General features: G+C 42.7%; 1 protein-coding gene across 1 annotated transcript in view; it reads left to right on the top strand.

The window, feature by feature from the left end:
* STN1 (STN1 subunit of CST complex) overlaps nt 1-10,067 on the top strand; it is a 63,433-nt gene extending 53,366 nt beyond the window's left edge. Inside the window, exon 10 of the mRNA XM_019459343.2 lies at nt 9,891-10,067. Within this exon, the coding sequence (XP_019314888.1) occupies nt 9,891-9,943 (53 nt within the window). The 3' untranslated portion in view covers nt 9,944-10,067. The remainder of the gene's footprint in view (nt 1-9,890) is intronic.
* The last annotated feature ends 7,045 nt before the right edge of the window (nt 10,068-17,112 follow it).

Raw genomic sequence — 17,112 nt, 5'->3', positions numbered from 1 at the left:
CAGCAACCCTGTGTGCGTGTCAACACACCAGGCTGCCCGGGCAACACCACCACCCAAAGGGAGGGGCAGGTGCCCTAGCCCTGAGGCTCGAGGCAGCCAGGAAATGCACCAGCCTGGAGCTTCCATGATTCTCTTTTCCCTGGAGTTACGACTTAGCACTTTGGGGTCTGTGTGCACAAAGGATGCACACAGGTCAGTTCCTTAAAGGCAGGAAGTGAGTGTCCCCCTCCCCTGCCTCTGCAGCGGCATCCATGACAATGTTTGATCACATTTACTACTTGAATCAGAGCTGAAAATACTTCCCCTCTGGGGCTTGGTGGTCACATATCAATTCTTTAATGCTGTGACCTCAGATTTAATCCATGATGTAACAAAGATGTTTAAAGCACATTAAATCACACTAATGTTAAGTACTTAATAATAGCTAATGACGATTGAAAGTTAGGCACCCATCACTCAGCAAACTTAAATCTTCACGTTGAAGATGAATAGGTAGGTAACTATTGTCATTCCCATGTTACAGATGAGGACACCGAGGCCCAGACTAACTGGCCTAAGGGTGTGCAGCTAGTAAGTGGAAGAGCCAGGTTTGTACCCAGTGAGCTTAACCACTAGGCTGTATCGTTTTCAAGATCTGAGAAGCCTCTTCTCTGGTGGCTCTCACCTGTGAACACAACACAGTGCCTTTGCATTTGAGTTGATGTACAAACTGTGTTTTCATTACATCCGAGGCTCACCGAGAACACCACTTCTGGTGATAGTTATACAGGATGCTGGGCTGAGTGGGTTGGATGACATCGTGTCACACGTTATGGCATGGGCAGAGCAGGTATTTACTGACACACGTAGGAGAGCTGGGTCAGGCCAGCCAACATTCTTATCTAAACAGCAATACAGTCCCAGAGGGAGACCCAAAGAATGATTCAGTAACCTCCAAAGAGTTGGGTTTGGCCCATACAGTATTGGTATTCTCAGGCTTTTTTTTTTTTTTAATATTTAAAATGTTTAATTGTGAAGTATTTCATACAGAAAAGAATAAAGCAGAAAACCTAGACAACACTGAGATGAGACAGTTCTTCATAATTACCCATATGTGCTTCAGTTCTCTTTTTTTTTAAGTTTTTCTTTTAGTGTTTATTTATTTTTGAGACAGAGAGAGACAGAGCGTGAGCAGGGGAGGGGCAGAAAGAGAAGGAGACACAGAACCCGAAGCAGGCTCCAGGCTCTGAGCTGTCAGCACAGAGCCTGATGCGCGGCTCGAACCTAAGAACCGCGAGATAATGACCCAAACAAAGTTGGACGCTTAACTGACTGAGCCCCTCAGGCGCCCCACATCTCTTTAACGAAACATAGTGTTAGAGACACAGGTAAAAACAACCCCATTCCTCCCCTGCCTCTACCCCCATAGGTGACCTTGAGGTTGATATGCATCATTCCCATGTGGATTTTTTATTGTGGCATAAATTACAAGTAGTAAATTGTACAAATCTTAATCATATAGCTTAATGAATTTTTACATACATATGTTTCAAAACAGGATATAGATCAAGAATATGTCCATGACCTCAGGGGGGCTCCTTTGCCTCACATTTCAAAAGGAGTTGCCAACATTTAAAAGTTTAAAAATTTAGAGACTTAATGTAAAGATCCAAATTTCTAGCTTCTCTCGAAACTGGAAACTATGACCACACTAAGCTCACATTCTGGCTCAGAGACAGAGTGGCAGCTGCTCACATCAGACGAGGCATGAGTTCCCCAGTTTATCTACAGCCCATTTTATTTGTATATGTAATCTAACCTCATCCCCTGAAAGTTGCCTCACATTTATAATATTTCAAAAGTAATGCAAATATAAAAAGGCTGCAAACAATTGCCTTAGCCATCTTAGGAAGGCAGAGTTTGGGGAAAAGTGCTCTTCTCTCCCACCCACTCAGTGATTTGGGAAGCTGCTGACAATGCCATAAAAAAAAGGGGGACCCGATTTTCCAGGTCTTGGCTACTCAAGGTGTGTTCCTCGGACTGGCAGCATCAGCATCATCCAGGAGCTTGTTAGACATGCAAACTCTCAGTTCCCTCCCCAGACCTACTGTATTAGTCTGTAGGGCTGCTACAACAAAGTAGCACACACTGGGGGACTTAAACAACAGACATTCATTTTTTTACAGTTCTGGAGTCTTAAAGTTCAAGGTCAAGGTGTCTGCAGGGTTGGTTACCTCCAGAACCTCTCTACTTGGCTTGGGGATGGCCATCTTCCCCCCATGTCTTCACATGGTCTTCCCTCTGTGTCTGTGTTTCCCTCTTATAAAGAGACCGGTCACATTAGATGGATTAGAGCCCATCTCCAGAACCTAATTTAGCCTTAATTACTTCTTTAAAGACCTTATCTCCAAATGCAGTCACATTCTAAGGTAGTGGGGGTTAGGACTTCAACATATGAATTTTGAAGGAACACTGTTCAGCCCATAACACCTACTAAATCAAGATTTACATTTTGTCAAGAGCCACAGGGGACTCATGTTACACATTAAAGTTGAAGAAACACTGCCCACTGCCTGCTCCCTAGTGGATAAAACACCAGTGGGTCTGTCTGGGGATGGGGGCAGAGGAAAAGGTGGGGGTGATTTTTTAGATGAACCATCCCGTAGGTCTGGTAGGGTGGGAATTCTGAGAATACTCCCCTTCTCGAAGGGGAGTCCCTGTTTTCATTGAGGAGCAACAACCCTCTGCACTTTGGGGAATATGAGCAGGTGAGGTTAACACGTGAGGCCTGGTGAACCAAAGCTGTTGTGAATATGACCCACGGGAGTGGGAAAGAGCCTCCTTCCGAAAACAGGCTGGAATGCTAGTCATATGGCTGCTCTTAGCAAAGACTTCATTTTCATTTGGTTACTACCTAGACGCTTCCTCTATCAAGGTGCAAGGCATGTGTCTGAGATTTCCTGGAATCTCCTGGGACCAGGAGTTCCTCCCCACTCTGTACACGTTCATTTACCACCTTTGTCATAGGCCTGATGCTATGGTGACAGTTGCCATGGAGATACTCCCATGCACGGTTGAAGCTAATCATGACCCATACTGTCAATCATGTGGTTTAAGCTAGAGATTTTCAGGGTGTGTTCCATAAAACTATAAGGTCCTTCTAGGGTTTTACAAACATTTTATTCAAATCTCAATTAAGGGTATTTTAAGGGCAGCTGTGTGGCTCAGTCGGTTGAGCATACCACTCTTGATTTTTGGCTCAGGTCATGATCTCACAGTTCATGAGAGGGAGCCCCAAGTCAGACTCTGTACTGACAGCAGGGAGCCTGCGTGGGATTCCCTCTCTGCCCCTCCCCCACTCACACATATGTGTGTGTGTGTGTGTGCGCACGCGTGTGTGCTCACGTGTGTGTGCATGCACGTGCTCTCTCTCTCTAAAAAATAAACATTAAAACAACTTTTTAAGTATTTTAGATTCGTCTTTCAAATGACAAAGAATATATGTTCTTAGAAGAAAAAATAAAAGCAGTATATAGTATAGAATATATACTGAAAAGTGAATGTCAAAATTCCCATCTGACAGAGTAGGTTGTTTAAGGATAATCCCTTCTACAAATGATGATTATGAATTCTGGAATGCCTCCCCTTCCCCCCCCCCCCCAAGAAAAGCCCACCAACCTATTTAATGGCACTGGAGAGCATCCAGACAGTAAAGGAAGGGAAACACTCTGGGTGAGATCCACATTTATATGGCCTTTCCCCTAAGGCAATCATTCTAAAACTTTAGTGTGTATTAGTATCTCGGGAGAGCTTGTTAGAATTTGGATTGCTGGACTCCAGCCCCCAGAGTTTCTGATTCACCAGGCCTGGGGTGGAGCCCTAAATTTTGTATTTCTAACCAGTTCCCATGGGATGTTAATCCTACTAGTCTCAGGACTACCCTTGGAGAACCACAGTCAGCTGGCACAGGGTAGGGGTCCTTGAGGGACTAATGATTCTGAGAAGGAGTTTGCAATAAAAGTGGCTGAAAATTGAGAAAATTCTGGAAAGGAGTCGACAGAGTGCGAAGCCCCCAGATATGTGTAAAAATTATTCTCATTCCTTGGCTGACCCTCGAACTGTACATGTCCAGGTGAGACTCTAAGGATTCCACGGGGAAAACAACAGCTGATGACTGAGAGAGACTGAGCAGAGATTTAGGCAATTGTCCATCACAGGGAAGACAGAATTTGGAATTGAAAGTCTTACCAAGCTATAGCAGTTTGGTAAACAGCTCAAACTTTCAACTGCAACCATGGAAGGCCACACTTTGATTAAAGACCATCTCTCTGACTATGGCATTCACCCTAGCACTAAGGCTAAAACTAAAATAGACCCACCCTAACAAAACCTAAAAGCAAGTTTTAAGAGTCCTAATCCAACCAGTAATTTCCCTGCCCACTGCAAGAAAATGTTCATCAGAGGAAGATAACACAGTCCAGTCTCTAGAACATATTCACAATATTCACTATACAAAAATTACTAGATATGTGAAGAAAAAAATGTGACTAACCTATAATCAAGACATAAATCAGTCAATAGAAACAGGCTCAAATAACCCAGATGCTAGACTTAGCAGACAAGGACTTTAAAATAACTTTGATAAATATGTCAAAGAGTCTACAGTAGAAGACGCATATACTGGGTGAAGAGAGGAGAAATTCATCAGAGAGCTGGAAACAACAACAACAACAAATCACATGGACACTGTCGGACAGAAAAACAGTATCTAAAAAGTGCTCCTCCTGGTCTACATTCTCACTCCCAACCCAATGTTCTGCCCCAGAGGTAAACATCTGTAGTCAGGTTCTTTGGTTGTAAATGATAAGTCTTCAATTAGCTTATGCCAGCGTAGTGATGTGCGGCAAAGTCCACATAACCAAACTGTGGGGAGGGATGGAGTGGAGCTGATTTAGGATCAACTGTCCTAGGGACTCAAATGCCATGAAGATACTCCTGAAGCCCATCTCTTGCCTCTCCCTGAGAACTCGCTGTATTCTCTCACATTGTGTGCAGGCTTCTCTGTGTGGTGAGAGAGCTCTGACCAGAGGTCAGCTCTGGGTTCATGACTTCATAGCTCTGATGGGAGCTATGCTCTTCCCGTAGCATCAGTTAGAAAAATCCCAGGAAGATTTCTGGTTCTTCCAATATGGGTCACATTCTCTCTATGGACGATCACACTTGCAATGGTGTGGGGTGTTCTTCGTGGCTCAGTCCTCAATTTCAACTCATCAGTATGGCCAGGGAGGCAGTTCTTTTTGGGAGGAGAAGAGTTCTTCAGAAGGAAAGAGGTAGCATAGGTGCAGTAAGTGGGAGAACTACTGTGAGCTGGACAGCCACTTCATTTTGTGCCTACCACATCCTTATCAGTTAGGTGTGAATCCTTCTACATCATTTAATATGCATTATGCAGTGTCCAGCTATGGGCTCCCCTCAAAGCAGTCCCACGTCAATGATTTGGGTGCAGGTAATTTTGAAGGAACGTAATCCAAAGAAGCATGGTGGGGGTGTGGAGAAGTGACATGGGAGAGGGAGAAACTCAATGAAGGTGTGTTAATGCACGGGTTAGCCCTTTTGGTGATCGGTGATCAATCCCACTGTGCCCCTCGAGAGACTGTGTGGACACACCTCAGAATTGTCCAAGGAACAAGTTGGGGGATTTATTCACCACCTCTAGCTCCTCACTGGTTCTGTGTTACTCATGGGGGCTATCGCTTCTATAGAGTACAGTCAAAGAAAGTTGTCAAATAGAGAAACACAGGTGCTTGAGAGGAGACGCTGCCATTGTGTAAGGAAAGTCCACTGAAACTGCAGATCTCTGGAAGGGGCTGAGGGGAGAATGGGCAGGACACTGCCAGTGCCTGATACACATCTATAAGTCTCTATGTAAACAGAATTTGGCGACACATTACTCTACAAAAATTAAAAATTCAAAACTATGTTTTAACTATGTTTAAAACTCAGACAACAGGGGCACCTGGGTGGCTCAGTCAGCTGAGCGTCTGACTTCGGCTCAGGTCATGATCTCATGGTCTGTGAGTTAGAGCCCCGCATCGGGCTCTGTGCTGGCAGCTCAGAGCCTGGAGCCTGTTTCAGATTCTGTGTCTCCCTCTCTCTCTGCCCCTCCCCTGCTCATGCTCTGTCTTTCTCTCTGTCAAAAATAAATAAACATTAAAAAACTCAGACAACAATGTCCACATCCAAATGTGCTATAATTCCAAACAGGAACACACTGGTGACCACAGGGCTACTGCCTTCATTATAGTTCACTAGTCAGTCCTGCCATAACTAGTTTCTATGTTATATTTCCCATCAAGGCACTGTCCTACTATAGTTATTAGACATGAGTGCCTGAATAGCTAATGTATATTCATGTAATATTGTCTTCAAGTAGGCTTTAAAAATTACCCTTAAAACTAGGGGCGCCTGGGTGGCTCAGTCAGACTTCGGTGGCTCATCAGACACTCATCAGACACTCATCAGACTGGGTGGCTCAGTCAGACTTCGGAAGCATCAGACTTCGGCTCAGGTCATGATCTCACAGTTTGTGAGTTTGAATCCCTGCATTAGGCTCTGTGCTAACAGCTCGGAGCCTGGAGCCTGCTTCGGATTCTGTGCCTCCCTGTCTCTCTGTCCTTCCCCCACTTGTGCTCTGTCTCTGTCTCTCTCTCTCAAAAATAAATAAACATTAAAAAAAGTTTTTTAATCACCCTTAAAATTAAAAATGGATTTCATTGGCTAAAAACAAAATATTTAAAAAGAAAATCGGAGTGGGATGAGTTTGATCAGGGCCAAGATATCAAATATCCCATCTTAGACCAATTCTTCAAAGCATCAGCCTCACTGACTGACAAAAGCAATATACTACAAATGCTCATGCAAAGACACTCCAAGGCAAGAGAGGAGGATGAGGGGCTTCTGGGAGGCTCAGGCAGTTAAGTGTCCGACTTCAGCCTAGCTCATGATCTCACCGTTCCCAATTTCGAGCCTTGAATCGGGCTCTGTGCTGAGAGCTCAGAGCTTGGAGCCTGTTTCAGATTGTGTCTCCCTCTCTCTCTCTGCCCCTCCCAATTCATGCTTTGTCTCTATCGCTCAAAAATAAACGCTAAAAAAAAAAAAAAAAAGAAAGAAAAGAATAAAAAGAGAGGAGGAGGATATTTAGTTGTTTTGAGAAGCCACCTTTCATGGCAATAAAAATTACCTGAGTCCTAAATACGTTTTGTGTAGTAAATTTTGCAAATTAGTTTTATAGACCCTGCCAAGCTACAATGCCATTTTGAGACTAAACACAGTGGAGCATGAAAACAAGGCTTTCCGTTTCATTCCACGGAAAATGAACAGCTTAATGTTTTTGTAAAAACATATGCAAAGAAGTCTGGTGATGAAAATGCGCTCCCAGTGCTGCCCACAAATAACACATCGCACACCAAGGAGAAGGACATACTATTAAGGAAAAGCTTAGAAAGCCTCAAGCCATTATTAGTATGACCTATCAGTAATGGAGCAGCAAGCAGTGGGCACTTTGAAAGAGCAACAGACACCACTGCCTGATCACCCCACCCAGAGAGAAATTTGCAAATGTGCAAATCACACTAAAAATGCAAGCTCCTTAAGGGCAGAGCCCTGGTCTAGCTTATCACAAAGTCCTCAATTGTTATTGAATGAATGAACGAATCCAAGTTGCTTACTGTTTTGAAGATTAAGGTTATGTAGGATCTTTACAAACCAGCAGGACCAGAGAACAGACGTGCTCATTTTATAGTAAATAATGATGATGGTGGTGGAGGTGGCTAACACTTGCCGAAGATTTACCATGTGCCGACACTGGGCTGACCATTTCCTATGAATTGTTTCATGTTCATCTGACGGTGACCCCCTAAATAAGTTTTATTATCTCCATTTTATAGGCAAGAAACTGAAGCTTAGAGACGTTAAATGACTCACACAAAGCTTAAAAAGGTTAAAAGTTTGCACAAAGAATAATGACAGAGCAGGAATCCAAACCCAGACCCACACTTTCTGTACCATGCTTCCTCTGACAATATATGCAGTCAGAGTAGCTATTATAAGGAAGATTAAAACACACATACACACACACACACCATGAAATATTGGCAAAAATATAGTAGTGACATTCAAATGGTAAGAAAATAATGATTGGGGTGGGGGCAGTGAGGAAGTAGTGGGTTCCATCAAGTTGTTTCTGGGCCAGGGTCCGGTGTCACATTGTCACCAGCTAGATCCCCAAGACCTGGCATTTACTGCTCACTTGCTTGTGCCCATCAACCTTTGTCCCACATTTTTCCTTAAGCTCTTCTTTACAGCTTATCTCTGAACCCAGGCAAAAGAACAACGGGTATAGCATCCCATGATAGAAACCAAAACTACCCCTCAAGCAGTAACAACTGCCTGGATGAGGAGCTCCGGCAGGCTCAGGCCAATTTGAACTTAACCCCCAATTCACACCTGCACAGATGGACCATGGAGTGACCCATGGAGTCTGAGAGACCAACAGTTGCCTTTACCTCATTGTTATACTAAAATCTCCGCACCCCCTCCCAGAAGAGCGTAAGACTCATTTACATAACATACAATGTATGTATAGGCACGTTTAAAGCACATGAGCAACTTAGGCCCGCCTCTACATATGATGACAAAATTCCCCTTTCTAAATATTTATCCTAACCCTAAATTAAAGGAAGCCGTTCACTCCTGCTCAGGGAGTCACAACTTTGGAAGTTACTCCCTGTGATCTCATTTGCTGCAAATAAAGTTTCCTTTGTGTGACAACTCCACCTGGTGTAGTTTCTAGTTGTGACTCACCAAGGAGCAAATTCAGTTTGGTTACAATATGATACACACATCAAGCATTAGCCATTATCAAGAAGACAGCATCTTAAAATGCACTGTATGTATATACCATCTCAATGATGCTGAGGTGCAGACCTCACATGGAACCCTCATTAGACTTTTTTGGATTATTGCAATAATATGGGCAGTGAGATCTAGAATTTACTTTTTCCTTTTCAGGACAGAGCAAGATGCTAATGTGACCATTTCAAGTGAGATAATAAACTACTCTCTATCCGGTTAAAGAAAACCTATTATTATGTAAATACTTCTTTTATTTAAATGAATTAAATTTAAATTTAATCCTTTAACTGGTACTTTTGCAAACCCGAGCAGGCCGAAGCTGCATTGCAATATGGAGATTATGTTTCATATTGAGAATTTATTTATTTAAATGTTTATTTATTTATTTTGAGAGCGAGAGAGAGCACAAGCAGGAGAGGGGGAGAGAGAGAATCCAAAGCAGGCTCCACACTGTCAACACAGAATCCTACTCAGGGCTCCATCTCACGAACAGTAAGATCATGACCTGAGTCAAAATCAAGAGTTGGAGGCCTACCCGACTGAGCCACCCAGGCGCCCCTATATCGAGAATTTAAAGTATCGAGTGCTTTATCTTAAGGTAAAGTGTTAACAATAACAACAAGATAAAATGTTAGCAAATGACATCCAACTTAAGTCACAGCTCTATGTTAAAACGTAATACTTCTTATTTGAAACTTTGCAAGATATGTGACACATTAAGATTCTAAGAGATCAGATTTTTTAAATAGTACCATTGAACACTTTATAGAGTTACAAAGTATATCTGAAAAGGGTTTTTTTGTTTTGTTTTGTGTGTGTGTGTGTGTGTGTGTGTGTGTGTGTGTGTGTGTGTTTTTGCTGAGCATTGAAGGTAAAATCTAGCAGAGGAACTCCTCACTGACCCCCTTGAAATGGAATCAGTTGAAGAATGTGAGCAGTTGTTAGTTATTATTAGTCACATAACTGAAACAGAAAATTCTTGTTACTTTTCTTGCAAGCTTCTGGAACGGTTTCACTGAAGTGTCAGAAGACTGCCAGACAAGTTGCTTAAAGACTGTTACTATTTGCAAGGAATGTCTCTGTGTGAATGGAGGCCACCTGATGCTGTGCAACAATTACACAATTACAAAATCCAGAAACAGGTTGCTGAAGCTAACAGAAACCTGGAACGGACATCCCTAACCACCAACCTCTGAATTCTGAATGCACCTGTCAAGGCGCATTCATTGTCCCTATGGATTGATTTTATATTTTCATTTTTAATAATTTAAAAATTATGAATATTTCAAGCACAGTTCACAGTACAGAGCGCAATATGAAAAATAAGTTCTCACCACGCAAGTTTAGCAAATATTAGCATTTCACCACATTCAATTCTTTTTTAAATTACATATATTACTACAATTACAGAATCTTCTGGGTCCCCTCTCTCACCAGAGGTAACCACTATCCTGAAGTTGGTATGTATCCCTCCTGTCTGTTTGAATATTTTAACCACAGATGTATATATCCCTAAACATATATTATGTGTAATATTGATTTTTATTTTTAACATTTACATAAATGGTATACTATACACATCCTTCTACAACATGCATTGTTTTTACTCACCAGAATCTTTACTTATTTAGTTTTATTTCATTCTTTTTTTTAAAAAAAAAATTGAGGTCTGGGGTACCTCTGGGTGGCTCAGTTGGTTAAGTGTCTGACTCTTGATCTCATCTCAGGTCTTGATCTCAGGGTCATGGGTTCGAGCCTGTGCATGGAGTCTACTTAAAAAAAAAACAAAAAAACAAAACAAGTTTGAAAAATTGAGGTCTGTCTTCATCAGTTCTGGCTACCATGACAAGAATTTCATAGACTGAGTGGCTTAAACAACAGACATTTATTTCTCATAGTTCTGGAGTCTGGTAAGTCTGAGATCAGAATGCCCGCATGGGTGGGTTCTGCTGAGGACCCTCCTCTTGGTTTCTTCACACAGGTGGGGGGTGGGGCAGGGGAGAGAGAGAGAGAGAGAGAGAGAGAGAGAGAGAGAGAGAGAGAGAGAGAGAAGAAACAAGCCATCTTGTGTCTCTATTTATAAGGGCACTAATCGCATCATGAGGGCTCCACCCTCATGACCTCATTTCCTCCCAAAGTCCCTGGCTCCAAATACCATCACACTGGGGATTAGGGTTTCATCATCAGGACTTTTTTTGTTGGGGGTGGGGGGAAAGGGGTTACACAAACATTCAGTCCATAGCAAGATATTACATAACACTGCCATGCTCAACTCTAGCAGGTGGCTTAACACTTCCACCCAGATCAAGATGGAGCAGCCACTGTTCTTTGTGCCTCCTCCCAGTTTATACTTCTTAGAGGCAGCCACTAATATGATCTCTACCACCATAAATTAATTTTGACTGTTTTGAACTTTATATAAATGAAATCATATAGTAGGTGCCCTTGGAGTCTTTTTTGCTCAACATTATGTCTGCAGTCATCCAGTTTGTTATATATTACAGTTGTTTGTTCTTTATCACTGGTATATAATATTCTATTGTATGAATATAACACCATTTATTGGTCTACTCAGCTTTAGTGGGCATCAGGGTGGCTTTCAGTTTTGAGTAATTATGAATAGTGCTTCTATAAATACTTTTGTACATTTCTTTTTTAGTTGGACATATTCACTAATTTCTCTTGGATGTGTACTAGGAGTGAAATTACAGGGTGATAGCATAGGCATACTATTCAGAGTTGAGTAGTTGTAGCAGAGATCATATGGCCCCAAAAAAGTAAAAAAAATATTCAGTATCATTTAGTTAATGAAAACTTGTCATGTGTCAGACATTGTTCTCAGCAATGGGGGTGTGTTGTGGGTAAGAAAACAGACCAACATCCTGTGCTTGTGGAGCTGGCATTCTTCTGTTTTAATAATATCATGAATTAATAATCAGACATTATCTATAGGGTCTCTTGGCTATCCATTGGTGAGAGTTTTCTATTTTCTTTCGGAAAATCTGAGCAGCGGTAACCTGTCATGTGGTAAGCAGGGTAGACAAATAACTAAGTTTTGGCCTGAAAGGGTGGGATTTTCCAAGGATCTCCTGGCACAAAAGGTCCAGTTCCTGCCACATTAAACAGCATCCTCAAGTGGAAATTACAAATCCCTTCTCACCACCGCCTCCCATCTCTGTGGAGTATTTCTTGCAGGGTGCCTGTACAGGATGCTTTGCACTTGTAGACTGGGCTGGACCAGCTCTGACCCCAGCCAGCTCAGCTTTGCAAGTCAGCAGTGGTCACTCCCAGCTGCAAGGTCAATGTGCAGTAATCCACAGCCTAGAGCTATTTCCTTGGAAGGAATGATTGGTTTTAAGTAAGTTCAAACTTTTAATATGCCTCCCAAGAAGTTAACTATTCAGAAAACATCCTCCTCCTCTCCCCTCCCCCAAAATCAAAAAAAGAGAACTTCAAAAAATAGCAAACATCTGACCTCCATGAAAGTTAAAGGAAGAAAAAAAAGAAACTCTTAAAATATCTTTTAAAATATCTTTTAAGATTTTGAAGCTATATCCATGTAAGTTACTTTTACTCATAGGAAGTGTGTGAGTGACATTATCCAAGTATGGAGAACCAGGAAATAAAAGATGATTCAGAAAACATTGTTTTCAGGGCACCTGGGTGGCTCAGTCTGTCAAATGTCCGACTTCCACTCAGGTCATGATCTCACAGTTCCAGAGTTTGAACCCCATGCATCCGGGTCTGTGCTGACAGCTCAGAGCCTGGAGCCTGCTTCGGATTCTGTGTCTCCCTCTCTCTCTGCCCCTCCCCCTCTTGTGCTCTGTTTGTCTCTCTCAAAAATAAACATTAAAAAAATAATTTAAAAAAAAAGAGAAAGAAAACATCGCTTTCAATCCTCGTAATAAATGCCTTACTCTGAATGTGGAGAAAGAAGTGCACATTTAGTAGAAAATTTCTTTCTCCCTGCCCTCATTAAATAAATGCTGAACAAACATTAAAAAAAAAACATAGAGATTTGAGGGGCACCCGGATGGCTCTGTCGGTTAAGCATCTGATTTTGGCTCGGGTCATGATCCCACAGTTCGTGAGTTCGAGCCCCATGTTGGGCTCTGTGCTGACAGCTCAGAGCCTGGGAAAGTGGTTTGAATTCTGTGTCTCCCCCTCTCTCTCTACCCCTCCCCAGCTTGTGCTCTCTCTCAAAAATAAAAAAGTGAACATTTTTTTTAAAAATAGAGATTGGAGGGGGCCCCAAAGTCTTGGTTTTCCCTTGCCTGATCCATTGTTTCCTCTACCTAGTTCAACTCCACGAGGGAGGCTATTCTTTTTGACTAAATTCCCATTTGTGGAATTGATACGTGAGTATGGTGCTCACTCAGCAGAATTCCTGGCACAGCACACAGTAGGGCCTTAGTAAACAATTGCTGATATTACTATGGTTATTGTGATGATAGCTAAAGGGAACTATTGATATTGACTAGACCAGCCCCCATATATTATAGACTAGAAGAAAGGCAGAAAACTGAGTAGCACCACTGTCCATCCCCCCAGTTCCACAGGCCAAGAAACTACAACTGTCCTTAGCACCTCTACTTCCCTCATCCCTGCCCAACATCACCAAACAGAGGCCACTCTGTCTCCTCCAGTTCCCTTCACTTCACCCCAAGACCATCATCCTAGTCCAAGCTCTTGTCGCCTCCTGTATACCACTGCAGAATTTCTAGCTGTCCCCTTCACCCACTGGGCCCTTCACCAGGATAGTGATCCTTTTAAAAATTTTAAAAATTATTATTACAGAAGGACGTGTGTGCTATAAAATTTTTAAATTTTTAAATAAATTAATTTTCAAAATTTAAGACTTTAAATTTCCATCCCCAGAGATTACCACCATTCATACTTTGGTGTATGTTTGTCTCACCTTGATAACATTTGTCAGAATTATAATTTTACATTTATTTGTATGCTTTTAACAAGTGTTTATTCATTTTGAGAGAGACAGCAAGCAGAGGAGGGACAGAGAGAGAGGGAGAGAGACAATCCCAGGTAGGCTCCCGCTGTCAGCGAGGAGCTCAACGTGGGCCTCAATCTCATAAACCGTGAGATCATGACCTGGGCCGAGATCAAGAGTCAGACGCTTAACCGACTAAGCTACCCAGGAACGCCTGTAAGATTTTTAAAACAATGTCTATCTTCCCTAAAGGTGGTAAGATTTTCTGAGGACAAGGACTTTGGTCTGGTTTGCCCCACATGTATACAGCCCCAGTTCCTAGTGGAGTGGGGGAACATGCTGGTAACTTAAATATTCATTGAGTGAATAAATAAACAAATGAGGTCCCTTTAAAAGTAAACAATAACTTAGTAGGCATATTCTGGGGTGTATGGGCCACTCATATCAGCCATGTTTCTTAGTGGGTTAGCTCTCCAGAGTCGTGTTTGTAATAGATAACTCCACCCCATGATAATTGTGGACATGTGGTGGACATGTGACTCAAGCTAAGCCAATGAGATTGTTTTTCCTGGGAACTGGGATCTGGACTCCAGAGGCAGCCAGTGAGTCTCAGGTGTGTCTGGAATTGAGGGAGTGGTAGATACTTGGGCACTGGGGGGCCCTTGCTATGTGGGTGAAGAAGCAGAGAAACATGGTCTGCGGATAGAGAAGAATAAAATAGAACACACAGTACTAAGCAGAGATAAGAGATGGAGAAAATGAGCATGTTCTCAAAGATTTGCTACTTCCTGGTTCTGAGAAGCCCTGATGTCTGTGGATAGGAGCAACCACTGTATATGGGAAATAAAGAACCCTTTTCTTTTTTTAGCTGAACTAGTTCAATTTCTAGTATTTGTAAACCAGAGTCTTAACTAGGATATGCACTATTCATATATTAGGCAGTAACATTAATCAAAGTGATCATAGTAATCTGCCTAGGGCAACACCTTGTTGACAGTCCAAATCCCAGCCAGATTCACCTAGGTGCGAAAATCCAGTCTACTAAATAAAGTCTACTCTGCCTGCTCTAGCCTATTGGGTAAGCAATGAATCAACAATGGGGTTATCTTCTGCTTCAGACAGAGAAGGCAGGACATAAGCTGGAGCCAGACCTGAGTTTGAGTCTTGAATCTTTCACTTGAAATAGACATGAGTTCAAAAAGGATGAAGAACAGTGTTTTATGACATTTCTGAATACAAAACTGAAAAAAAAAATTGGGGGCCAAACAAAACCAGACTCCTATTTTTTGTTTTTTTTTTTTTTTTGTGGCTTTGGACTATTTAAAGAAATTGCCTTTGAATTTCCAAAGTGACTTTTTTTTCTGTTCTTTTGGTCATCCAGTGGCCAACTTAGGGTTTGTCAGCTTCTGGAAAATTCAGGGGATTTTGAAAAAGAAAATCTTTGGTGGTTTATGGTCAAATGGAACTACGCAGACTGATCTTTTATACAAGATGATGCTAGTGACCCCAACCAGGCAGGAATACACTTGAAGGCATGCTCACTAGTTGAGATAGATATATGAAACCATCCATACTCTCAAGCTGAGGCTCTTAAAACAAAATGCCCTGGTCTGGGGACCAGATATCTGGGGTTATAGAATGATACTTTTTCCCCCTCTGTGAATCAAATTATGTCCTTGTCCTCTTTGGCCGTGCAAGTTATTGGATTTCCCTCTGGTATTCCAGGGGCATGATCATTTGCTAAGTTTGGAACTTGAAAGTGGTTCTATGAAAAAATTCTGCTGCGTAAGAACCCTCACCAGAGTCAAGGCTAAGACAGGATGCTGAGACTCTCAATGACACCATGTAAATAAGCCTGTTGAGATTTCACTGATATACTTACTGTGTTGGGTGACAGAGAGAGGTGGCTTCCCCTACCTGCTGGTTTGGCAAGCAGGAGGGGCCTGTTATTATTGAACAGTGGGGCTGAACCGATAGGGCAATTCTGGCACCTCATCCCGCTCCCATTTCACAGCAACCAAAGAAAGGAGAAGTCTGGCCAGCAATTTACCTTTCTCTGGAGAATACAGAAGTTGGCCTCAGTGTCTACTTCAAATTCAGGAGAGACCATCCTTAAGATACTCCCTAAACATAAGAATATTAGGGTTGATCTGAAAGAGATAGAGAGAGAGAGAGAGAGAGAGAGAGAGAGAGAGAGAGAAAGGAAGGAAGGAAGAAAAGAAATAGAGAAGCAGGAATGCCCTGGATGTGTATAGTCCATATATTGGCAGGTCATTGATACCTGGCCAGAGGTCGGCTGAGGACTGACTGTAAGGGATCCCTTAGGGCCAGCTAGCTGCTGGAGTTAAAGGTGCTAAAACCACTTTGGCCAGGAGGGGGCCCCAAATTTCACTCAAATTTACACATCTCTGGGTAAGAGTCCACTTCTACCTCACTTTACTGTAGTAGTTTTACACCATCGGATGGCATGGAAGGGACCAGAAAGATCATCAGAGACCCAGAGGTGGGAAGTGATGTCAGTGTCACAAGGCTGGATGGGTTGTGGTTGAGCCGGACTAGAAACCAGGTTGTATAAGCCTTGCTCCAGAATTCTGTTCAGCTCTTCTTAGACATCACTTTTATCATCAGCACCTGCAGTTAACTGTTAAGAGCTCAGAAATGTCAAAAGACAACTATTTCTTGAGTGCCTGGAATGTACATAGCCTTGCGTTGGATGGGGTGTGTATGGCAGGTGGCCAGGGTGCAATGGTGGGGGCAGGGAGGGAAAGGTGGTGCCAGAGTCTGGAGAAGTCCTCCAGACCCTCACAGGCTTCTTGCCGGTTTGGGAGGCACAGCCTAAGCACAGCCTAAGTTAACGAGCAATAAAAGGTGTTGATCGGTGCTCAATACAGTAGCAGTGGAGCTGTCATAGGGCAATGTATGATTAGTAACCAAATGCGTGGTTAGCAACTGCCATAAACTTTCTGAAAAGGAGAGGGAGCGGTACTGGGCCTTTGTTTAGCACTGAGCTGTTTTCAGTGGCTTCCTGTGGTTGTCTCCCTTGGGGTGGTCATGAAGACTACATGGCAGAGGAAGCAGGGTGGGCTCTGGGGTGGGATTTCCAGGAAGACACACATGTTCCCTGCCCTTGAGCGGCATGCTGCCTCCATGGGGGTCGAGGCAGCCAGTGTGATGCTTGTGTGAATGGAGCATCGGAATAAGGGACTCGGGGTTTAAGGGAGAGCGCCATTCTGGATCTGCATGGATTTGTCAGTGCACTGAGCGTGCTCCTT

The sequence above is a fragment of the Panthera pardus genome, unplaced genomic scaffold (assembly GCF_024362965.1).
Source record: "Panthera pardus isolate Hobbes unplaced genomic scaffold, ASM2436296v1 HiC_scaffold_22, whole genome shotgun sequence".
Taxonomy (NCBI): domain Eukaryota; kingdom Metazoa; phylum Chordata; class Mammalia; order Carnivora; family Felidae; genus Panthera; species Panthera pardus.
This window is presented reverse-complemented; position numbering and strand designations above follow the sequence as displayed.